Below are 19611 nucleotides of genomic sequence, written 5' to 3'. Positions count from 1 at the left end.
GACTCCTCCTCCTCTTGTTGCTATGCCTGAGGAATGAATGAGTGAGAAGGGAACCGACTCCTGTTTGGACAGCCAGGCCTGCCTCTGGGAGGTGCGGCGGTAGGAGAATCAAGATCTGAAGATAGGTGTTGACTTCACCAAAATACGCAAGGAGCTTTTGCTCCAAATTTAAGTGACCCTCTCTGTTGAAGACAGCCTCCTCATGGAGTGGGAGGCAGGTGAGGAGAGGTGGTTTTGTTGCAGAATAAAACAAAACAAAACAAAACAAAACAAAACAAAACAAAACAAAACAAAACAACAGCCCAGACACGTCTTCACAGTGCATTTTCATTATTTTGTTTCGGATGGTGTGACTATCCAACAATCAGACCTATGCATTGGCAATTACAAGTTCTATAATACGAATTAATCTTTCCACACCATACTCATATAAATATCACTTCTCTCCTTGAAAACCTTCAATGGTCCCTCTTACACACAGAATTAGGTGCAAGCGTCCCCTTGAGGAATTACGTAGATAACGCCCTTTTAGATTCAGCTGATCCCAGAGTATTGACATCTTTGGCTTCTGGGAAGTGCAAAACCAAGTGTGATAAGCAAGTCTTTTAATGTCTATACTAATAACGAGTAGTTATTCTGGAACAGGCCCCATTCTAATTTCCCTATTTGTTGGTTAAAAAGCTAACTCGGGTGTGTGGAACTTGGGTGTGTGGAACAGGGAGCATGGTTGATTCTGGATGGATCTCTAACTCCAGGAGCTGGACCACTAACTTGTTAGATACTATGGGAAATCTCTTAACCTCACTTCCTGTCATCTTTGCATCGGTAAGAATGCTATATAGGCTATAGTGTGAATGAGATGAAATAAAAATATGAAAGTGCTTTGAAAGCATAATGAGCCATATATGTGGGAGATGGTGGTGTTCTTTTGTTATCCTTTTCATTGCCGTTACGAGTAAACATTTTGGTCCTTGTACGTGACTGCTTTATGGCATCGACAAGTTTCATGGCTCCCTGCTTAGAGCCCTCTCTTCCCTTGGCACCCATGGTCTCTCTCTCTCTGTTTGCCTCCTTCATTTCTGCATGTTGTTTCTTTTTCAAGGGGATGGTTCTCTTTGACCTGCCTCTCAGATATTGGGGTTCCTGGTGCTTTGTCTGTGGACATCTTCTCTTCCCACACTACGTACTCCCCCTGGGCGCTATTAGCTACATCCGGGACTTTGATTATTAGCCACATGTCTTTGCTTCCCCAACCTGTACCTCCAGCCTAGATCCTTCTCCACTTAGCTGTCGCACAGGAACTTCAAAGTCACTCTGCCCAAAGTCAAAATCTTCTACTCAAACCTTATCCTTTTCTCTGCCTTTTGATCTTTGTGCTGGTACCACTACCTGTCTGATTACCTAAGCCAGAAAGCTGGGAGTCATCTGAGACTTCTCGCTCAGTTCCCATATATAGGGTCACTAAGTCCAATCAATTCTACCTTTTAATATTTGTCAAATCTGCCCCTTTGACTGCTATTGTTTTAGTTTAGACCCTCACGCTCTCGCATGCCACATTGTTGACCAAGAGATATGCTGCCGTCACTGCTCCAAGCTCTGTAACTCTCCATCCCTTCCACGTGAATATGGACAATGACGCCTTCTCTCAATAGGTCTCCAGTCTCAGACCCCACCAGCGCTCCAATGCCAAGTAACTGTGGATAACAGACCTCTGGGTGAGGGTGTGGGAAGAGTTGGCAGTCTTGTAAGTCTTTCATCAATATACGCATGAACAGAGATTGTTTCACAATGAAAAACTAGTAAGTCTTGCACATAGATGAGACTATTTCTCAAATGAAAATGCAAGTAGATATTGTTAGGATTATGACACACAAGTTCCTTAAATGGATAGTAAATATCTTTCAGATGTGAATGCCAGTAGACACTGTTGGGATAACTAAGACACACGTTGATTTAAAACTGTCATAAAATTCCCAGCAAGATTTTTTGAGAGGACAAGGGCATCATGAGCTCTTTTTCAAAAAAGAGATCGTCAAAGGACAATTGCTATAAGGTGAGAGGGCTACGACATTTGTTGACATTGCAAAGGAACCCTCCTACCTTTGACAAGGCCCGCACCCTTGTCCCAGCAGGACCAGATGAGGTGACTTGCAGTTCAGCTTCTGGGCGGTTGCATACGGAGCTCCCTCTGTTGGACTAACTACTTTGGTCCTTGTAGAGTCTGCCCAGGTGTTGTTCCCTCTGGGGAACCTTCTCTGACCCCGGGTTAACAGCCTCATCCTGGGCTCTCGTGTACCCTAAACTTCCCTATAAGCACCTCACTGAATTGTAGTGTTTTACTCACTCTGTCCCTCTGGACTGTGAGCTTGGTGCAGAAAGGGATCCTGTCTTTCATCCCTAAATCCTCGGTGCCTAACAAGGTGCTTGGCACAGAGTAAGGATGAAATATTTTCTGAACAAGTGAATGGAATTTTGAGGCTCTTTTGCATTATTTCTGGTCTTCCTGGATCGAGTTTCTCCAGTTCTAAAGATGCTCTCTGGAGGCTCGTTGAGTGTCTTTACAGATTTCATTAACGTACCAATTACTCTTGCTCTCAGTGGCTCTGGAGATGTTAGATAAGACCTGAATTATCACTGGTTCTTATAGTCACTCACTGGATTCCTTATCCCATCCTGATACGAGGCCATTGATCATTGCTAGTGTTTTTCCTCCTTAAAAAAGATCTATATGACCATCTCTTAGCTAAGCCAATATGAGTCAAGTTTGTGAGAACTTGAGTCCTCCTATGTCCTCTACAAAGTTCCTTCATTATAAAGATGGACTGTGTGCTTTACCACTTCCATTCTATTTTTCCTGCTTATATTTTTCTTTTAATATTTATCCTGTTATCCAGTGAAGTCATATCAAGCTAAATATTACAGGCATCTTTCACTTTCATGCACTGAACAATTTGTAAATTTGCAAACATAATCATGTTAATGAAAAAAAAATCATTGATTATTGAGTACTGTCAATGCAAAAGTCACTATGCTATGACTTACTTTGACTATCGCATTCAGTCCTTACAACCAAGGCAGGTATTAGCATCCCTATATTACAGATGAGGAAATCCAAGTTTAGAGGGGTTTAAAACTCACCGAAGTCACACAGCCAGTAAGGGCAGAGCTGAGACTGCACCGCTGCCTTTCCCCACAGTCTTATCTGGCCTTTCTTGTGATTGCTAAAGAGCCCTGGGAGGCACATAGGGCAAGATTATTATTATTATTGTAACTTCACTATTGAGACAAGGTCAGAGAGGTTAAGTGGTCTGGGCAAGGTCACATAGCTAATAGGTGGCTAAGCTAGGTCTCAAATTCAGGCTTCCTGACATTTCTTTCTACTATTTCATGTTGTTCTCCAATTCCAGATGGCACTCACCAGGATCGTATTTCTTTCTCTGAAAACCTTTCTTGTCATATTTTCATCATATTCTGGCACCTCCTCACTGCCCATGGTTTTTCCAACCAAATGCTAAATGATCCAGACTATGTTGAACTATGTCTCTTAATTCCTTAGCTGCTGAGGGCATTGAAATTATCCAAATATTAGGACAACTGGGTTTTATCACCGTTTGTTTTCACAAAGTCTGAGGTACTTTGCAATTCCTAACGCTGTTTTCTTTATGTTGCATGCTATTTGAAATGGGATTCTATGTCTCAATTTGGAGTCAAGCCCTCTGCTCTTCAGATCTCTATGGGAGTCCCTTGGTCAGGTCACTCTTTCCCCCATCACCTGTCTATAGTCTGGTCTTCATGTCTTATCATGGCTCTTGCTAGCCATGAATATCGAAGCAAGCTTTCCATTGTTCTGAGGTCTCAGAAGCAAGTCTAGTGAGCCTGCCCTTTGACAGTCTGGAAGATACGTGGCTGGAATCTGGTCTGGCTCCTGGTGGGCTTTTGTAGGAGCAGAGACAGGGGAAGCCTGTGTATTATTGGGAGCAGTCTTGGGACCCCGTGTCTGGTTCAGGCTGGAATACTTGGGGCACTGCATGGGAAGTGAAAGGACTAAAGAGATAACCAGCTCCGTCTGAGCAACTTTGAAAAAGTGATTTGCCTTCTCTGAGCTTGGGTTTCTCAGCTTGTAAGACAACCTAGATGAACTCGAACATTCCTTCTGGCTTGAACATTTTTCTGGCAAGTGGCCCACAGCCTAACAGCGAGCCTGAGGCAGACTTTAATGTCAAGTTTAGAGTGATTGTGCACAAATAGAAATCTGACCATGACATTGACCTACTAAATGTTCTGTGCTTCCCTGCTAATCTTAGAACATTGTCCCAAGTCCTTACAAGACCCCCTAAGCACCACCTTTTACGTCGTTCTCCAGCTCCTTAGAGGCTCACTCTAGCTCCTACCCATTCCAGCTCCCCACCACCCACCACTTCCTTTCACTCTGTGCCGCAGTTTCTCCCATCACAATCTCTCTAATCTCAGGGTTTTGTACATGTTGCCTCTGCCTGAAACCTTCTTCACACTCCTTTCCTGCTTCCAGCTTCTTTTTCCTACTTGTCCCTCCAAACCGCTCCCATATTACCCACAGTACATCTCGGGTCTCAGCACTTACGACGCGGTAGTGGGATTGCTGACTGCTTGTCAGTCTCTCCCCAAGACAGGAAGACCATGTGTCTGTCCTTTTCCTCCTGCACGCTCCTGTCCACCCACTCACACAGTAGATGCTCAATAAAAGAAGGATTGGCTATAAATACGTGGGTAGCAGCACTACAACCTAGACGAACGACACTGGACTGGAAGGCCTGAGGCTGAATTCTGAGCATGACATGTGCAGGCCTAGATATGCCACCAGTCCGCTCTGCTCTGTTTCCGGGTTGTTAAATGACGAGAGGCAGGGAGGGAAAGAGGAGTAGGGGTTGGGGGAGAGGGAGAAGAAGGAGAATGAATAGACATCTGTGTGTGTGTTTGCGGGGGGGGGGGGTGTTGCATGGAGGGGGTGTTTAGGGGATATCAGCTCGCTTTGCTCAGCAACCCGCACACCTCCTAGTTCTGACCCTATTCCAGTGTGCTTCCCCAGGAGCCACTAGAGGTCACTCTTGCTCCACACAACTGCGCAGGAGGGGTGTGTGGGGGGGTGCTAGGCAGTGGCTCCCAGGAAGCCAGAAGCACGTGAGTCTGCCCCCACACGCCCCTCTACCACCGGGGGATGGCCGGGAGTTGTGCCCTGTGCTTGGCCTAATGAGAAACAAACCACAGGATCAATCAAATCCCAACAAAAACTTCGTTGCGGTCCACTCGGCTGGGTTCCCACCTGGAATAAGGCTAATACCGTATTAACGAAATGTGCGAAGCCGGTTGCGATTTCTGCCAGTGGTGCGGGCTTCCCGGACAGTGTGCAGGGAGGGGATCCGCGCAGGTGCTGGGCTGGTGGCGCCTGAGTGACTTGGCGCCCAGCTCTCCAGTCCCAGGTCCACAGCGCCTCCGCCCAGCCCGCCGGCCACCACCGGTGGGTGTTTCACAGCGCCCCCCCCTCCCCCCAACCCCCTGCCAGGCCCGAGCTGCCCCATCGAGGTCGCCTGCCTGGGTTAGCAAGGTTACGGTATGTGCAGCTGCCCTTCCTTTGTCCAGGTCAGGGGCAGGTTAGAGCCAGAAGAGAGCCCGGCCAGGTTTGAGGACAGAAGGGCCTTGCTCCCCTCACTGCTCTGGGAGAGGCTGTGCTCTGGGGTAGCTGAGAGGAAGTTCATTTGAAATGGCCATGAGTGATTACTACCCCGCTGAGAGGGCTGCTCAGGAGTGGCCACCACAGGCCAGTGTCCCTGGCCCCACATGCCCAGCTGGAGCAAAGGCTGTCGGATGCTCATGACCCATCTTCTGCTGCTCCTACTCCTCAGGGGTCATGGGAGGTGCACTTCCTCCCAAGTGTGTCCTGCAGCTTTCCTCCTATGTGCTTTCTGCTCTGCACAGAATCTGGTTAGAATTTGTCAAAAAGTATACATGCACTTTCCTCCGGGCCCCATAGGATGCGGCTTCCTCCACCAGGGCCTTATCTGAGAGCCTCAGCTGGAGGAGAGGCACACTGTCTGCTGCTCCCTTTTAGCACACATCCTTCTCAGCTTTATTTTATCCATGTGCAGGAGTCATTTTTCCTGCTACACAGAGTTGTTTTCATTTCTTAATTTTCAGTACCACGCCATCCAGTGCCTTCTTGCCCATGACAGTGCAAATGAATGCTTGTCGAGCTCCACTCAGTCAACCTTTCTAGTTCTCATGTGGCTGGTGGGACACGCCAATCCCTTCTTCTGTTGTTGTTATAGAGAGGAGACTGCGAGAGAGAAACAAATGGAGACAAAACCTTCCTGTTTCCCTTGCCCCTTCAAAAGTCCACATCATATATGAAGTTCCTGGCTGCCGAGACATTTGGAGGCTGATAAGATCATTTGCCCTTTGTCCTTCCCTTTGAAGGCATATTGAAACAGTGAGGAGTATCGATCCAGCTTCTGTATCACTGAGCAGAGAAGACACTATGCAAGCAGAGCTGGGGGATTTTATAGGCGACTTGTTAGGGATCTAGGCTTTTCCTGTTTGCAGTTAGGTGCGGGGGTCCTGATCTGATCTGTGTTCTAGTCAAGAATGTATAATAATTGTCCAAGCCACAATGGGATTCCACCGTGCACTTCTAATGGTTTAAAATAACTGAACATACTTGGCAGACAAGATGAGAGCCCATCTAAGGAACCTGGATTTATACTGATATTGTTAACTCCCAAGAGATGAGGGACTCAGGTAGGGGCAGTTTGGGAAGAACATTTGATTCTGTGACCATGTCAAAGGTCCATGTCCTGGGCACAATCACACTGAAACCACAGGACACAAGAGGAACCAGCTATAAAACTCATGGAGACTTTAACATGTGGTTACCTCTGTTGCCTTCCCATTGTAAGGAATGGGTGCCATGATCACCGCATTCACAAGTGGAGTGTAAGGGACATTACTTATATCCCTACTGTTCTCTGTGTTGTAAAGATTCAATTATAATAGACAGAAACAGAAACATGCAAATGTGTGGTCAGACACACGGTAATTAACACATTACACAAGGAGAGAGACAGACGGGAAATCAACTTCTTGGCCTGGATTTCAAGGCCTTCTGCCTTCTGGCCCTAATATATTTTTGTGGCCTTTCCCCTCACCCCATAAAGCATCTCTATTCCAGTCATGTGAGATGATGTGCCATGCCCCCAAAGTGGCCCTGCAGACGTTGTCCTCCCAAACTTTCAGTAAGCCTGAGTTCCCTCCAGCATTTCCCAGACATGTAGCACGTTCTTCCAGCTCTTGCTCATTGGCCCTCAGCCCTCAGGATTTCCCAGGTTCTGTTCGTTACACTCCCCCTCGCCTATATTTACCCTCTTGGGGTCTGTCTTGTCTTGTCTTCAAGTATTCTCTAGGAGAAGGGAGCAGGTTTCTGCAGCCCCAACTGTGTGAAGCTGGAAGAGGCAGTGGAAGGGGGGCGGGGTGCAGGATCATCCCCTTTACAGGCAGCCTGCAGGTGAGATGGAGAGTCAGGTAAGAGGGCAGGAGTGTGTGTGTGTGTGTGTATGTGTGTGTGTGTGTGTGTGCACGTGTGCATGCCTGCGCACATGTGCACAGATAGGTTTTCTGTATGTAACAGTATGAGATACAGTCCATGAGCCATGCCCCCATTTAGTTCCATTACTATTAGGTCATGGCTCCCAGGATACCTATTCAAATATGTTAAATCAAAAGGAAACATATCTCAGTTTTATCAGCTGTTGAGTGTTCTCTATAATACCAGGTGCACGGGCGTACCCTCAATAGGGAAGAATAAGTAGCACAGGTTGTGTTCCAGGGTCCACAGAAGGCAAAGTACAGAGTGCGGTGACCGAATCATTCTTGCAAAGATGAGCGGGGAAGGGGTAGTCTGCCAGGGATTGCTGGTGTCTGGACGTTGGGGCACAGGCTCGTGTTCCAGCCCCTTGTTTGGAATGAACCACATCCTGTCACGGGCTCCCAATGCTTGGCAGCCAAAGAAATACAGATTCAGGGCCCAGGCCCTGTTATAAGGATGAGGTGGATTAGGACTTTTTACTTCCCTGGGGCTTGTGTGTGTCCATCACCTGAACCACAGCCTCTAGAGTGTGTGGAGAAAGGAGAAGACAAAGGGCCATTTCTTCTCAGTCCACCAGAACTGCCTACATGTTCTGCTTCCCTGTCCCTCAGTTTAGAATCAACTGCTCAGAAACATGTTAGCTTTACCCTAAAGCGCTCATTTACCAGTATTTCATCCAGGTGACAACTGGAACAGAATGGAAATCTGTGCCTGCAGCGAGGGTCCCCCAAGTGAGCGGAGGTGGGGAGAAGAGGCCACAGCCCCAAGGGACTGCTATGCAGAGAGATTCCAGCTGCTGGGAGTGAGCTGGAAATAAATATATCCCGGAGCCGAAAACAAATGAAAAACTCTTAGAAAATAACAGTGAAAAAACCCTGGATTTCCAAACATCTTGGTTTAAGATGTCGAGTGACTGTAAAATATAAAAGCATTTTATGATGCTCTAATCTGCAGCGTGATCTGTACATTACTAATCTGGGAGTTAAAACAAAACAAACAAGGAAACCTTTGGGGAGCCGTACACATCCTTCCACTCAGTTACAGAGAACCCTCTAGGGGTTTATGGCATGTTCACACCTTTGGCAAAATGGCTTAGTGCCTGAATGTAGAACAGAATCTGGGTGAAATCAAAGATGCAAATCAGCAGGGATCTTGTTCCAATGTTTTCTAGAGGGACAACTGTTCTCCACTTTGGCCACATATTTGAATTCCCTGGCGAGCTTTAAAAAATACTGATGCCTGGGTCCCAGCCCAGAGATTTTGGTTTAATTGGTCTGGGGTGAGGCTTGGGCACTGGGGTTTTTAAAACTCCCCAGGTAATTCAAATTGCAGGCACGGTTGAGCACCAGGGGTAGAAGAAAGAGTGAGAATTATGTTTGCAGCTGGGGGTGGAGGGGAATCAGCTTTCTAACCACTGCATTCTGAATTTATTTTGAATAAAACCAGCTTTTCTTACTTTTTTAGAGCACCATGTCAGGAGGCCACATTTTTTTATCCTAAAAGGAAGATAGGACCTTTTAAAAGGCATGCTTTTTGTTGACTAGTCTGAAACGAGCATTTTTGCTCTTTCCATAGAACCACTTCATTTCATGTTTCCCTGGATTGTGCACCCTGGGGAGACGAGCACGCTCCTTGGGGAAGAGTGTGTAGCACTTTACAGGACGGATTAAGAACCGAAATCAGGTGAAGCATTCGCACGGATGATGAAGAGTTCCTTTAACAGTCAAAGGAACTACTTTGTCCTTTTCTACAAGTACAAGTTGTATAAAGTCTCAAGCTGTGTCACAGAGAGCTCCTCACAGACAGTGCTTCAAGCTCCCTTTAGGCAAGAGGAACTAAGGGGATTAAACATATCATTCAGTACCCTCACTGCATCTTCTAGATATATATACAATTTTTTACTTAGATAGTACTATACACATTGGTTAAAGCTAGCCATCCCTTTCTGAGCCACAAATATCCTCAAATGAGCATGCAAAACTCCTCTAAGTTTCAGGGAGTAAGCTTACATTGACTAAAGATTGGTAAGGGTCATTTCTCTAAATACAGAGAGTGCCAAAAAAAAAAAATGTATACACATTTTAAGAAAGGAAAAAAACTGTATTAAAATTGTAATACAATGAATGACGCTAGCATTCATTTGATTAACGCCATCTTTTGAGCGAACGTCATACTCCACGTTGCTACTGTAATTCAATTCAACTTCAAAAAGTAATACATAGATAACATCTCTTAAAATGTGTACATTTCCTTTTGGCACCCCTGGTATTTACTTCTCTTTGTTTCTACAGACTGACTCACAGCCTTAAGTATTTTTATAAATATAGACACTCATATATATATTTCTAGTTCTACTTTTACAGTGTCTTTCAGACTTTCTGAAGTGGAACACTAACTTGAGTGTTGCTGGTTAGAGTAAGTATCACCTTCCTGTCACTCATGGTGGCTCAAACGCTTCCTACTCGAAGGCACCTTTCTTGCCACCAACTGCTCCCAGCCTCTGCAGCTTAGCTTTCCTCCTAAGGGACTCTGAGTGGCCTTTCAAAAGGGCTGCAGATGCAGTAAAGATGTAGTTGCATCTTCACTGGCAGGGCCTTTTCTTCCAGGTCAGAGAGCTCTCTATTCTAACCCTTATTCTTAAAAAAGGATTTTTTATTTTTTTTAAGGGCATTTTAAAATTAGCACCTGAAGCCCTGCATGGGTGAACAGGTTCCTTCACACTCAGCTTGAACAGCACAACTATTGATGTTCTTTACCTCTTAAAGGATAATGAAATAAATTCCAAATGCATTAAAGAGATGAATATAAAAAATGAAACAGAAAAGAATCTAGAAGAAAATAAAGATACCTATTTATCCAATTTCGGGAATATAAATACATACACATATAAGTAGAAAAGAAGAAGCCACAAAGCAAAAGATAAATAGATTTACCTATGTAAAAAGGGAACACTTCTGTACGTCAGGATAAAAATGAAATCGTTGGAAAATAGCAAATAATATGCTGGAGAAAATATTTCAACACATATAGTAGATAGGAAAGGGTAAATTGCCTTATATTAGAAAAAACTTACAAATCATTAATAAAACAGGTAACACCCCAGTAGAAAAATAAACAAAGGACACACAAAATTCATAAAAGCAATATAATACTAATAGACATAAAAAATTTCAACCTCTCTAATACTCAAAGAATACAAATTAAATAGAGATACTATTTTTCATTATAAAGTAGGCAAAGATTTAAAAATCTTACTATTCTGTGTTGGGGAGGTAAATTGTAATAACAAAATGTTCACATTTCCTTCTCCTTCTCAGACCTCTGCAGCTAAGAGTGTCTGAGGTGAGAAAATTGAACTGTTAATCAATGTGAAATAAGGTTCTAAAACTCAATGGATTCCAAGCAAGCAGGATAGTGAGCAATCTGTAAACCAGGCTATTTGAGGACTGGGAGTGGTTGAAAGAGCTGAGAGTGTTGAGCTTGGAGACTAGAATTCTAAGGGGAGACATATTGAAAAGTTGTGGTGATGGAAGGAGAACTGGCTCTGAGTGGTGAACACACAATGGGATTTATAGATGATGTAATACAGAATTGTACACCTGAAATCTATGTAATTTTACTAACAATTGTCACCCCAATAAATTTAAAAAATAAATAAAAAAAAATTTAAAAAAAAGTTGTGATAAGGAACATATAGATTTACTCTGCTTAATTTTTCTGAAGCAAGGGTGGAAATGAGAAGAAAACACCCTTTGGCCACAGATAAAGAGGATCTTTTCTACAACTGAGCCACCTCCTCCTAGAGTAGGCCAACTCGTGAGATGAGCAGTCTCATCAGACAGAAACTGACAGGCTTTCTGTGCAGGATGTTATAGAAGAAACACCTTGATCTTTAAGAGTACTTCCAATTTTTCCTCTATAAAGCCATCTTTTAATAAATGTGCAACTTTAACACAGTGGTTTATTTTAAAAAGAAACTAATGTAACGGATGCCAAACAAGTGAAGATACTAGAAATCTGCCCAGAGTACACACCTCTGGTCGATCAGAGTTCAGAACCTCCAGGTACCAACTAATATCCGCAGTGTAGAAGTTAAACCCTTAGACGTCTGGAGTTGGCTGAGCTAAACTCGTAATGGCCCTTTGGTTCCAGAAAACAGGTCTTCAGATTTTATTTTTGAATGTGTGAGCAAGAAGTCTTGGTGCAGTATTCTCAGGGTTAAGGGTTTTTCCAAAGCTCCTTTCGCCAGATCTGTCTATGTCTCAAAATACATGTGGTGCTTCCCATTATCATCAGAGAGAGATTGTGGGGGGTCAGGTGGTGGCCAGGTCAGCCCTCAGGACTTTTCACACCAGCCAAGCTCTGAATCTGGAGATGAAGTATCAGAATGTGTTCTGTTCCAAAAGGGACATGAAGTTATTTTTAAAATCTTAGCACCTGGGAGTTACTTGAGTATTTTCAGAGCCATTCTGTTTGGCTATCATTAAATGACACCTCTCCAAAGGCATGCAGTTGGATGCCAATGTTTTTCTTTGATATAGGACTTAATGAGGGTGAAATCAAAGAAAAAGTTTATTCCAGAGAGATGGAAAAAAGAAAAGCAGTATGTAGAAAAAGGGGGAAAAATGATATTCATTTCTTCTCAGAATAGGCAATAAGATTCTTGGTTCATAAGAGACTTGAGATTCTTTCAGCTAAAATCATGGCAGCTGAAGGAGAGGCTCGTGAAGATATGAAATTCAGACATTTAATGTGGAACCTATTATCCCCAAGGCAGAAATACTCTCTCTCTCTCATGGCACCATCCACAGACTGCTTCCTGCTAGCTGATTGTTTCTAATAATAGAGATGAACTCTTTGAGAGCAGAGACCTCTCCCTCAAACATCCCACATTAAATAGCTCTGAAGGCCAGGTGCTGACATGGACTGTCATTAGGTCGATCAAGAGACATTCTGATCTGAAGCATTCACATTAAACTTTACATTCAGACTTTTGCCCCTGCTCTGTCTACTTTGGATCCCTGAGTTCTTCTAGTTATGGGACCACAATTCATTTAAAGTTTTAGCCAGATTAACTGCCACTGCAAGTTTGGTTGCTGAAGAGGGACAAGTTATGTCTGGCACAAAGTATGGTCTCAATTAAAGTTCGTGAATGGATGAAGCTATATAATCTCCAGTGTCCCTGGGAAACCTCGCCTGCCAGCATCTTTCCCTCAGAGCTGTCCCTCTTAGGGGGGCTCCATTAGGTGGAGGGCAGCTCGCAGTACCTGTGTGTATGGGGTCAAAATGGAATACGTTGAGACTGATTTTTAGAGACCTCAAATTAAATCAATTTATGGTCACTCCTGGTAGTTTATAATCCCTTTGTTTGAGAAGAGCATAGAAGAAACAGAAGGGAATTCCTCAATTTTGCCAAGATAAAAATTTGCTTTGACTAAAATTTTGTGACTAGGAAACAGAATCTTAGAAGCAGCTCAGAGAAGAACTTTTAAGAAGGATCTGAAATTAGGGCTTGTGAAGAAAAGTTAATGGAACTGGGATGAGTTTTGCCTAAAGGAGAGAGCATTGCTGAGTAACCTAATACTGATAAAATATATTCATTATGTAAAGAGCCTAAGATGAAGTGAATCTAGACAGTATCATGACAGAGTTCAGTTATCCACACTGTATATGTGTCATTATGTTATTATAATTTTATATTACTGGACTCTTGGGGTAGCGCAGTGTTGAAGGAAGTACTCTGAATTTGGGGTCAGGAGAACTGGATGCTAGGTGTCTTCCAGGTTCGTCACCTACCAGTTGTGTGACTCTTGAATTCAAGTCACGAAATGCTCTAAGACTCAGTTTCTTCAGCTCTAAAATGGGAGAGAAACAGGAATTGTTCTACTTGCTTCATGGCCCTGTTCAGAAGGTTAAATGAGATCATGGCTATTAAAGCTCTTTGTTATCTATGCAGTCCCAGCCACAGGCACAGCAAGCCCCAGTGTTCTTATAAAGTTAAGTGTTCTTAGAAAATTCAGACAGGATGGACATTGTGGGCACTCCATCCCCAGAGGTCTTCAAACACAGAGCGTCTTCTGGTCCAGATGTCCGAGCCACAGACTGTCTGAGGACAGGGGAAGGAACCAGGGAAGGACACTGGGACCTGGCCAAACACGTGCTCTTGGTTTAACTTTCTCCCCAAAAAGTGACTCCTCCTGTTGTTTTGATGTAAGTTGACTTGTTTGGTCCGACATCCTGTTGCTTCTCTGCTGAAGATACTGGAGATATTTATGTCTGGGGTAGAAATGATTCCCTAGAGGGCAATGTTTATTGATTTGTGATCATACGAAGTACTGGGCAGAGTCTCTCCTTTGTAGAACGTAAAGCTGTCCCTCGAAGTGCCCTCTGACTTATCCAGAAGGGCAACTATGACGGTCTTGGGTGTGAATGGTCAGTCTTCCTTATGGAAAGGTGAGAAACCAGGGAACATGACAAGGAGGGACCTGAAGCTGAAGATTTTTTGAGGAAAACTAGACTGATAACCACTACTCCCTCCCCTAGTACAGTCTCTTTGTGTGGCCTTTTTTTAGTAGCTTGAAGAAGCTACTATACTGGTGAGCATAGAGTCAACAGGCTCCACAAGTGAACTGGGAGTGGGGGGAAGGTGAATAGAAGAGAATACTAGAATTTTAGAGTTTGGTGGGAAGCAGTCATCTTTCACCTCAACTTCCCACGAGAGGAGGAATCTTAGAGCACCTCCAGAGCACCCAGGCCGCTCACTCTCTGATTAATAGGCTACCTCCCAAGAAAGCCTGTCCTGCCCTTGGTCGGTACAGGCAAGACTTTGGGAAAACAAGCTCATTTTGTGGTGAAATCTTTCTCTTTTAAACTGCACTCCCTGGTCTTCTGTCATTTTAGAGGATTCTATGCCAAATCTGTTTTCTTTCACTTAGCAGTCCTTCGAATACCTGAAAAAAGACCTTACGACGTACCTTATTTTTCTTCTCTGAATTAAATCTCCCCCATTTCCTCCAGCCATCCTTGAAAAATATGTAGTCCAGCCACAGAATACCCTTCTCTTATACACATGGCAGTTTTATAAAAGTTTCCCTTCCCCTATCCTGGAGGGGACAGGGGACCCATCTTTTGTCTAGTCTGTAGAATGAGAACTATCTCTTATATAAAGAGTTAAGACTTGAGTGGTGGGTCTTGTGATTGGTCCACTCACTGAGATGAGAAGCAGGAACTGTCCCTGTACCTGGATGCCTGGACTACGCCTGCTTGGTGGCCGCAGTGGTGCCTCCTGGGCATTACCTGACATGCCCAAGTGCTGAGCTAACATGGAGACACCCTTTCAGATTTCAAATATTTCCAGCCCTAATGGCAATTCTAAGAAAAAGAGAATTACCCCATGTTCCCTACTAATCTAAAAGCTTGCCAACATCTCCCTCCTCTTGAAACCCCTGGTCAAAACGCTCTACTGGTGGCTTGAATGGTACACTGACTTGCTCTGTATCCTCTTCTTGGCCCCTCCAGACAGGAGCAGTTATAGGTTCCCCTGCTCCCAGAGCTTTCCATCCTCTCCTGAGCTAATATGGCTTCAGGCTGCAGCTAGGAATTAGCAGACACAGAACACAGAATCTGGCCCCAGAGGCTTATAAAAGAGAGAGGGAGACACCGAAGGCTGAAATCACTTCCTAGCATTTCCTTTCATCCTTTCCTGCAGAGTCTGCTGCACTGAAACCACACCCTTCCTGTGGGACCCCCCCCATTCCAGAGCCACTGAGGGCTCTTGCTCTTAGTAGTAGTTACTGAGTAGATGTTGGACGTGGCACTGAACGTGTACACGACAGTCCCTGTGGAGCACCTACAGTCCAAGATGGCACAGCGCAGGGTCAGAGCCACTGAGGTCTAGAGTGGGAGAGCTATTCAATCAGCAGTGGTTTACAGGACAGGAACAGGTTTAGAGATGTGAGTAAAGGGCCCCAAATTCCACAGTGAAGAAGCAGTGTGAGAGCTGGAATCCAGTTCCGTTGACTTCCAATGCCAAACTCTCTAATACAATATACAGAGGGTGCCAAAAAATACATATACACATTTTAAAAAAGGAAAACAAGCTATTAAAATTGTAATAATATATACTGATAACAAAAGATGAATACAAGTCACGTTTGACTTCTGCAATTACAAGAGGTGCTCAAAGTGGTTACCTTCAGCATCCAAACACTTCTGATTACGGCAAACTACTGCTTGAGCAACGTTGACCAAAGTGTCCACTTGTATACATTTTTTTGGCATCCCTGGTATGTAAAATCATATGTGGTGTCTATACTTATATATGTATGTGTATGCATGGATATGTGACATTTTCATTTGTAGGAGGCTTCATTTCACTCATATGCTCTAATTTGATTCTCACAAGCACCCTATCTGACAGGGAAGGGAGCTGAGGTTTGATCACAGAGATAAATGGTAGCAACTCGATTCATATCCAGGCCTTCTGATTCTCCCTTTTCTTCCAGTTGCGTGACATCATTATTTGATCTCAGTGAGTGTTACCAAACCGCTCTTTAGGGCCCCTGTGGGATGAAATTCTCTTTTTCCCTGTCCCTCTCTCACATTCTCAACAAAGCTATAACACAAATCCTCACCAATACGGTGACAAGGTGTGGTAGAAGACAGCATAATTAGAAATACAGCATATCAGGAGCCAGTGAGAGTCACTTCAGTCCCTCTTTAGGACGGGTGTAGGTAGAACAGGGCCAAGGTATGGCCAGATTCAAACCTCAGAGGAGTAATCCTGGGGGCACGGAGGTAGACTGGGGGAAAGGGTTAGAGGCCTGTGCCCTCGGTTGGTGGAGAAACAAGCTCATAAAATGATGCCACCCTCTAACTACCATCTCCTCATGTTTCATGGTTTTGCATTTATGCAATTCTTATGTCTTTTTATCATAATCTTAACAAATGTCTTTGCAGCACATTATTTTAAAAATGTGAGAGGATTCTGCTTTTGAACAACATTCTTAGAACAGTTGTTCCCTTCTTCTCCAACCAGCTAGAGTTCTAAGTCAAGGAAAAGGCAGAAAATAGGCATTTACTGTGTACTTGCTATGTCAGTAATTTTACATAGATTTCCTCATTTACTCCTCTCTACATGAGAAGCTTTATAGAGAAGGAAACTGAGTCTCATAGATTATGTCACTTGCCTAAAGACACACAGCCAGCAAGTGGCAGAGCAGGGATTGCTACCTTGGCCTGGCAGACTAGGCATTTGGTCAGTTCCTTCCGTGTGGTACACATGGTTTTCCTGACACTGGGCAGACTCACCTCCCAATCTTTGGTTCCAGAGGATGCTGAACTTTCACAATCACTGCTGAAGAGTCAGCCCTTCTGCCAGATGTGACTTTGCAGGTCATTATTGAATGGCAGGGGGAGACTTAAACAGACACATGGTCCTCAGAAAATCAGACCCAGGATGAAAATTTTAGAGCTGGGAAGGACCTCACCAAATATACAGCAACTCTTGAATTTTGCAGGTAAGGAAATTGAGGCCTAGGGATTAGGATTAAAGGATTAGCCCAGGTCATGTGATTATTTCATGAAGCAGGACCTAGTCTCCTGCCTCGGATGAAGACCAGGAATTCAGCACACCAGTCATGAACTACTGGGAAGTTAAGAGAGGGGATCAATCACTTAAGAGAGTTCTGCTGATACAGGTAGGATGGAGAGGAAAGAAAAGTAGAAGCGAGGTACGTGTAGCCAGAAAGCAGAGCCAGAACCTGACCCAAGACTACACATACAGTTCCAGGGTGGGCTAAAGAAACTCAGTAAAGTGACTTCCCAGATTGTGTTTTGTTTCATTGCACATACAGTTGGAAGCCAAATGCAAGCCACCAAGGTTGCAGTGCAACAGCGAATAATTATAGCACAAATAGTTGTGGGCAGCTGTGGGAGTGCAAGCCACCTGCTCCAAGTTTACAGCTTTGTTAAACTTGGTAAACATTAAAAATGGAATGGGAATGCTCCCAGTCTGTACAACATCCCATACCCTTCCTGGGAGGCCTTCCTTGGGAAGCTGCGGTACCTTTACCCTTGACCAGGCCCTTCTCATCATGGCCTAGAGCTGCTTTCTGTTGGTAGAGGTCATTGTCGTCAGTCGTCTTTAGTAGAGACTGACTGAAGTGGGCAGTATCACAGTATCACAGGTTTCGAAGGGACCACAAACCCCTAGAATATAATTTCTCTCCTGTTTCTCAGATAAGAAAATTGAGATCCAGAGAGGTAAAGTGCCCTCAGTTACAAAGTTAGGGGCAGAACTGGCTCTTGAGCTCTGAACTTCTGACCCTTTGGTCAGGGTTTCTTCCTCTAATTCCCACGAGGTTTGCAGATGATGACAAACAGGGAGTTACAGCATTATAGAACATTACTCCTGGAAGGGACATGGAGCTCAACTATCAATGTTTTGGGTTGTCACATGACTGGGGGTTGCTAGAGGCATTCAGTGGACGGGGCCACGGATGCCAAATAGCTTGAAATGGGATCACTCTGCACAATGACGCTGAGGCCCAAGAGGACCCTCGTTGAGAAATATTTGTCTACTATTTGGCTTTACAGTTGAGGAATCCAAGTCTAGAGACAGAGGGGTGCTGGACCAGGGTCCCAAAGGGAGTCAGCAGTGCCCTGATTGTATCCCACTGAGTCCCCGAGTTAATCAGCAGCGAAGGGGCGACTGCAGCTCCCTCCCCACCCACCTCCAGCCACACTTGCGCCTAAGCTACTTCCAGGTCCGCACTTACTTGGACTTCAGGCCCTCCTGTCCATGGGGCTGCAGCAGGTACTGGTGCACGAGCTTGTCCCTGAGAGTCCCAGCCAGTTTGATTTTCTTTCTTGATCGGTGCAGGTTGATGATAAAAAGTGTAATGGACCCTCGAACATAGTTGTGGCTGAGATCCATAGAGAGAGAAGAGAACAAGATGGAAACAAAGTGGTCTGTTAGCTGCTTCTCAATAATTCATAGACGCATGGAACTGAACTACCCCAGGAAAGGGCACATATTATATGGTTGTGGGCCACCCTAGACATTCAAAGTCAGGAAGGCCTTGTTATTGCAGATGCCTGCAAAGAAGACGCCTGCTTCCCCCCACACTCCTTCTGTTTTTGTTTACATGTATTGCAGTGGTTTGAGAAAACAAAATCTTTTACTGCGTATGGAAGTAAAACATGCTAATTGCAAAATAAATAAATAAATAAATAAATAAATAAATAAATAAATAAAATAAAAAAGGAAAGAAAGAAAAATATAGAGAAACTCAAAGAAGAAAAAAAATTTCCATAATCCAAGTATCTTGAGATATAATAACATTTTGGTAAACATCCTTCCAGCATTTTTCAGTTTATTAATTTGACAAATATTTACTGTGTACGTGACACATACATATATATTTCTCAATTTTTACATCACTGAGATCACATTGTTCAGTTTTTTCAGTTAGTGAATATCTTAAACATGTTCCCATGTTATTATGTTATTATGTATTCTTCTACTTACAGAAGAATGCTAAATTCACAATCATAGAAATGTAATATAATTTATTTAACTAATGTCCTACTTTTGGGGACTTAGGTTGTTTCAATTTTTTGCCGTTACAAATTATGTGGTGAAGGACTTCACTGTACACAAATGTTTTGTACATCATGATTATTTCTGATGGATAAATAAAGTCCTTAAAGTTGGAAACATTAGGTCAAGGGGAGTACACATTGTATAAGGCCTCACCAAATTGTCTAGTTCATTCCTAGGGGGTGCTCTGTGGACAATTTCCTGCCCCTGTTCTGTTGAACTCTAGGGTGATCACATGATTGGCTTTGGCCAGTGAAATGTGGGTGGACATGTTAAATACACTGGGCAGAAGCTTCAAGAGCCAGGTTGCTTTATTGACCTGTATCCTGGAATGAAGATGATGCGGAGTAGAGCTACTCCTGAGGCATGACAGATGAGTGGTGTGAATGAGAAA

At 44.0% G+C, this 19611-nt stretch overlaps 1 protein-coding gene across 1 annotated transcript in view; it reads right to left on the bottom strand.

Moving 5' to 3' along the window:
• HPSE2 (heparanase 2 (inactive)) overlaps window positions 1-19611 on the bottom strand; it is a 530253-nt gene that overhangs the window by 6594 nt on the left and 504048 nt on the right. Inside the window, exon 11 of the mRNA XM_074339233.1 lies at window positions 18394-18540. Coding sequence (XP_074195334.1) covers window positions 18394-18540 — 147 coding nt within the window. The remainder of the gene's footprint in view (window positions 1-18393; window positions 18541-19611) is intronic.

The sequence above is a fragment of the Rhinolophus sinicus genome, linkage group LG07 (genome assembly GCF_036562045.2).
Source record: "Rhinolophus sinicus isolate RSC01 linkage group LG07, ASM3656204v1, whole genome shotgun sequence".
Classification (NCBI taxonomy): Eukaryota; Metazoa; Chordata; class Mammalia; order Chiroptera; family Rhinolophidae; genus Rhinolophus; species Rhinolophus sinicus.
Note: the sequence above shows the minus strand (reverse complement) of the source record. Positions and strands in the feature narration are given on the sequence as shown.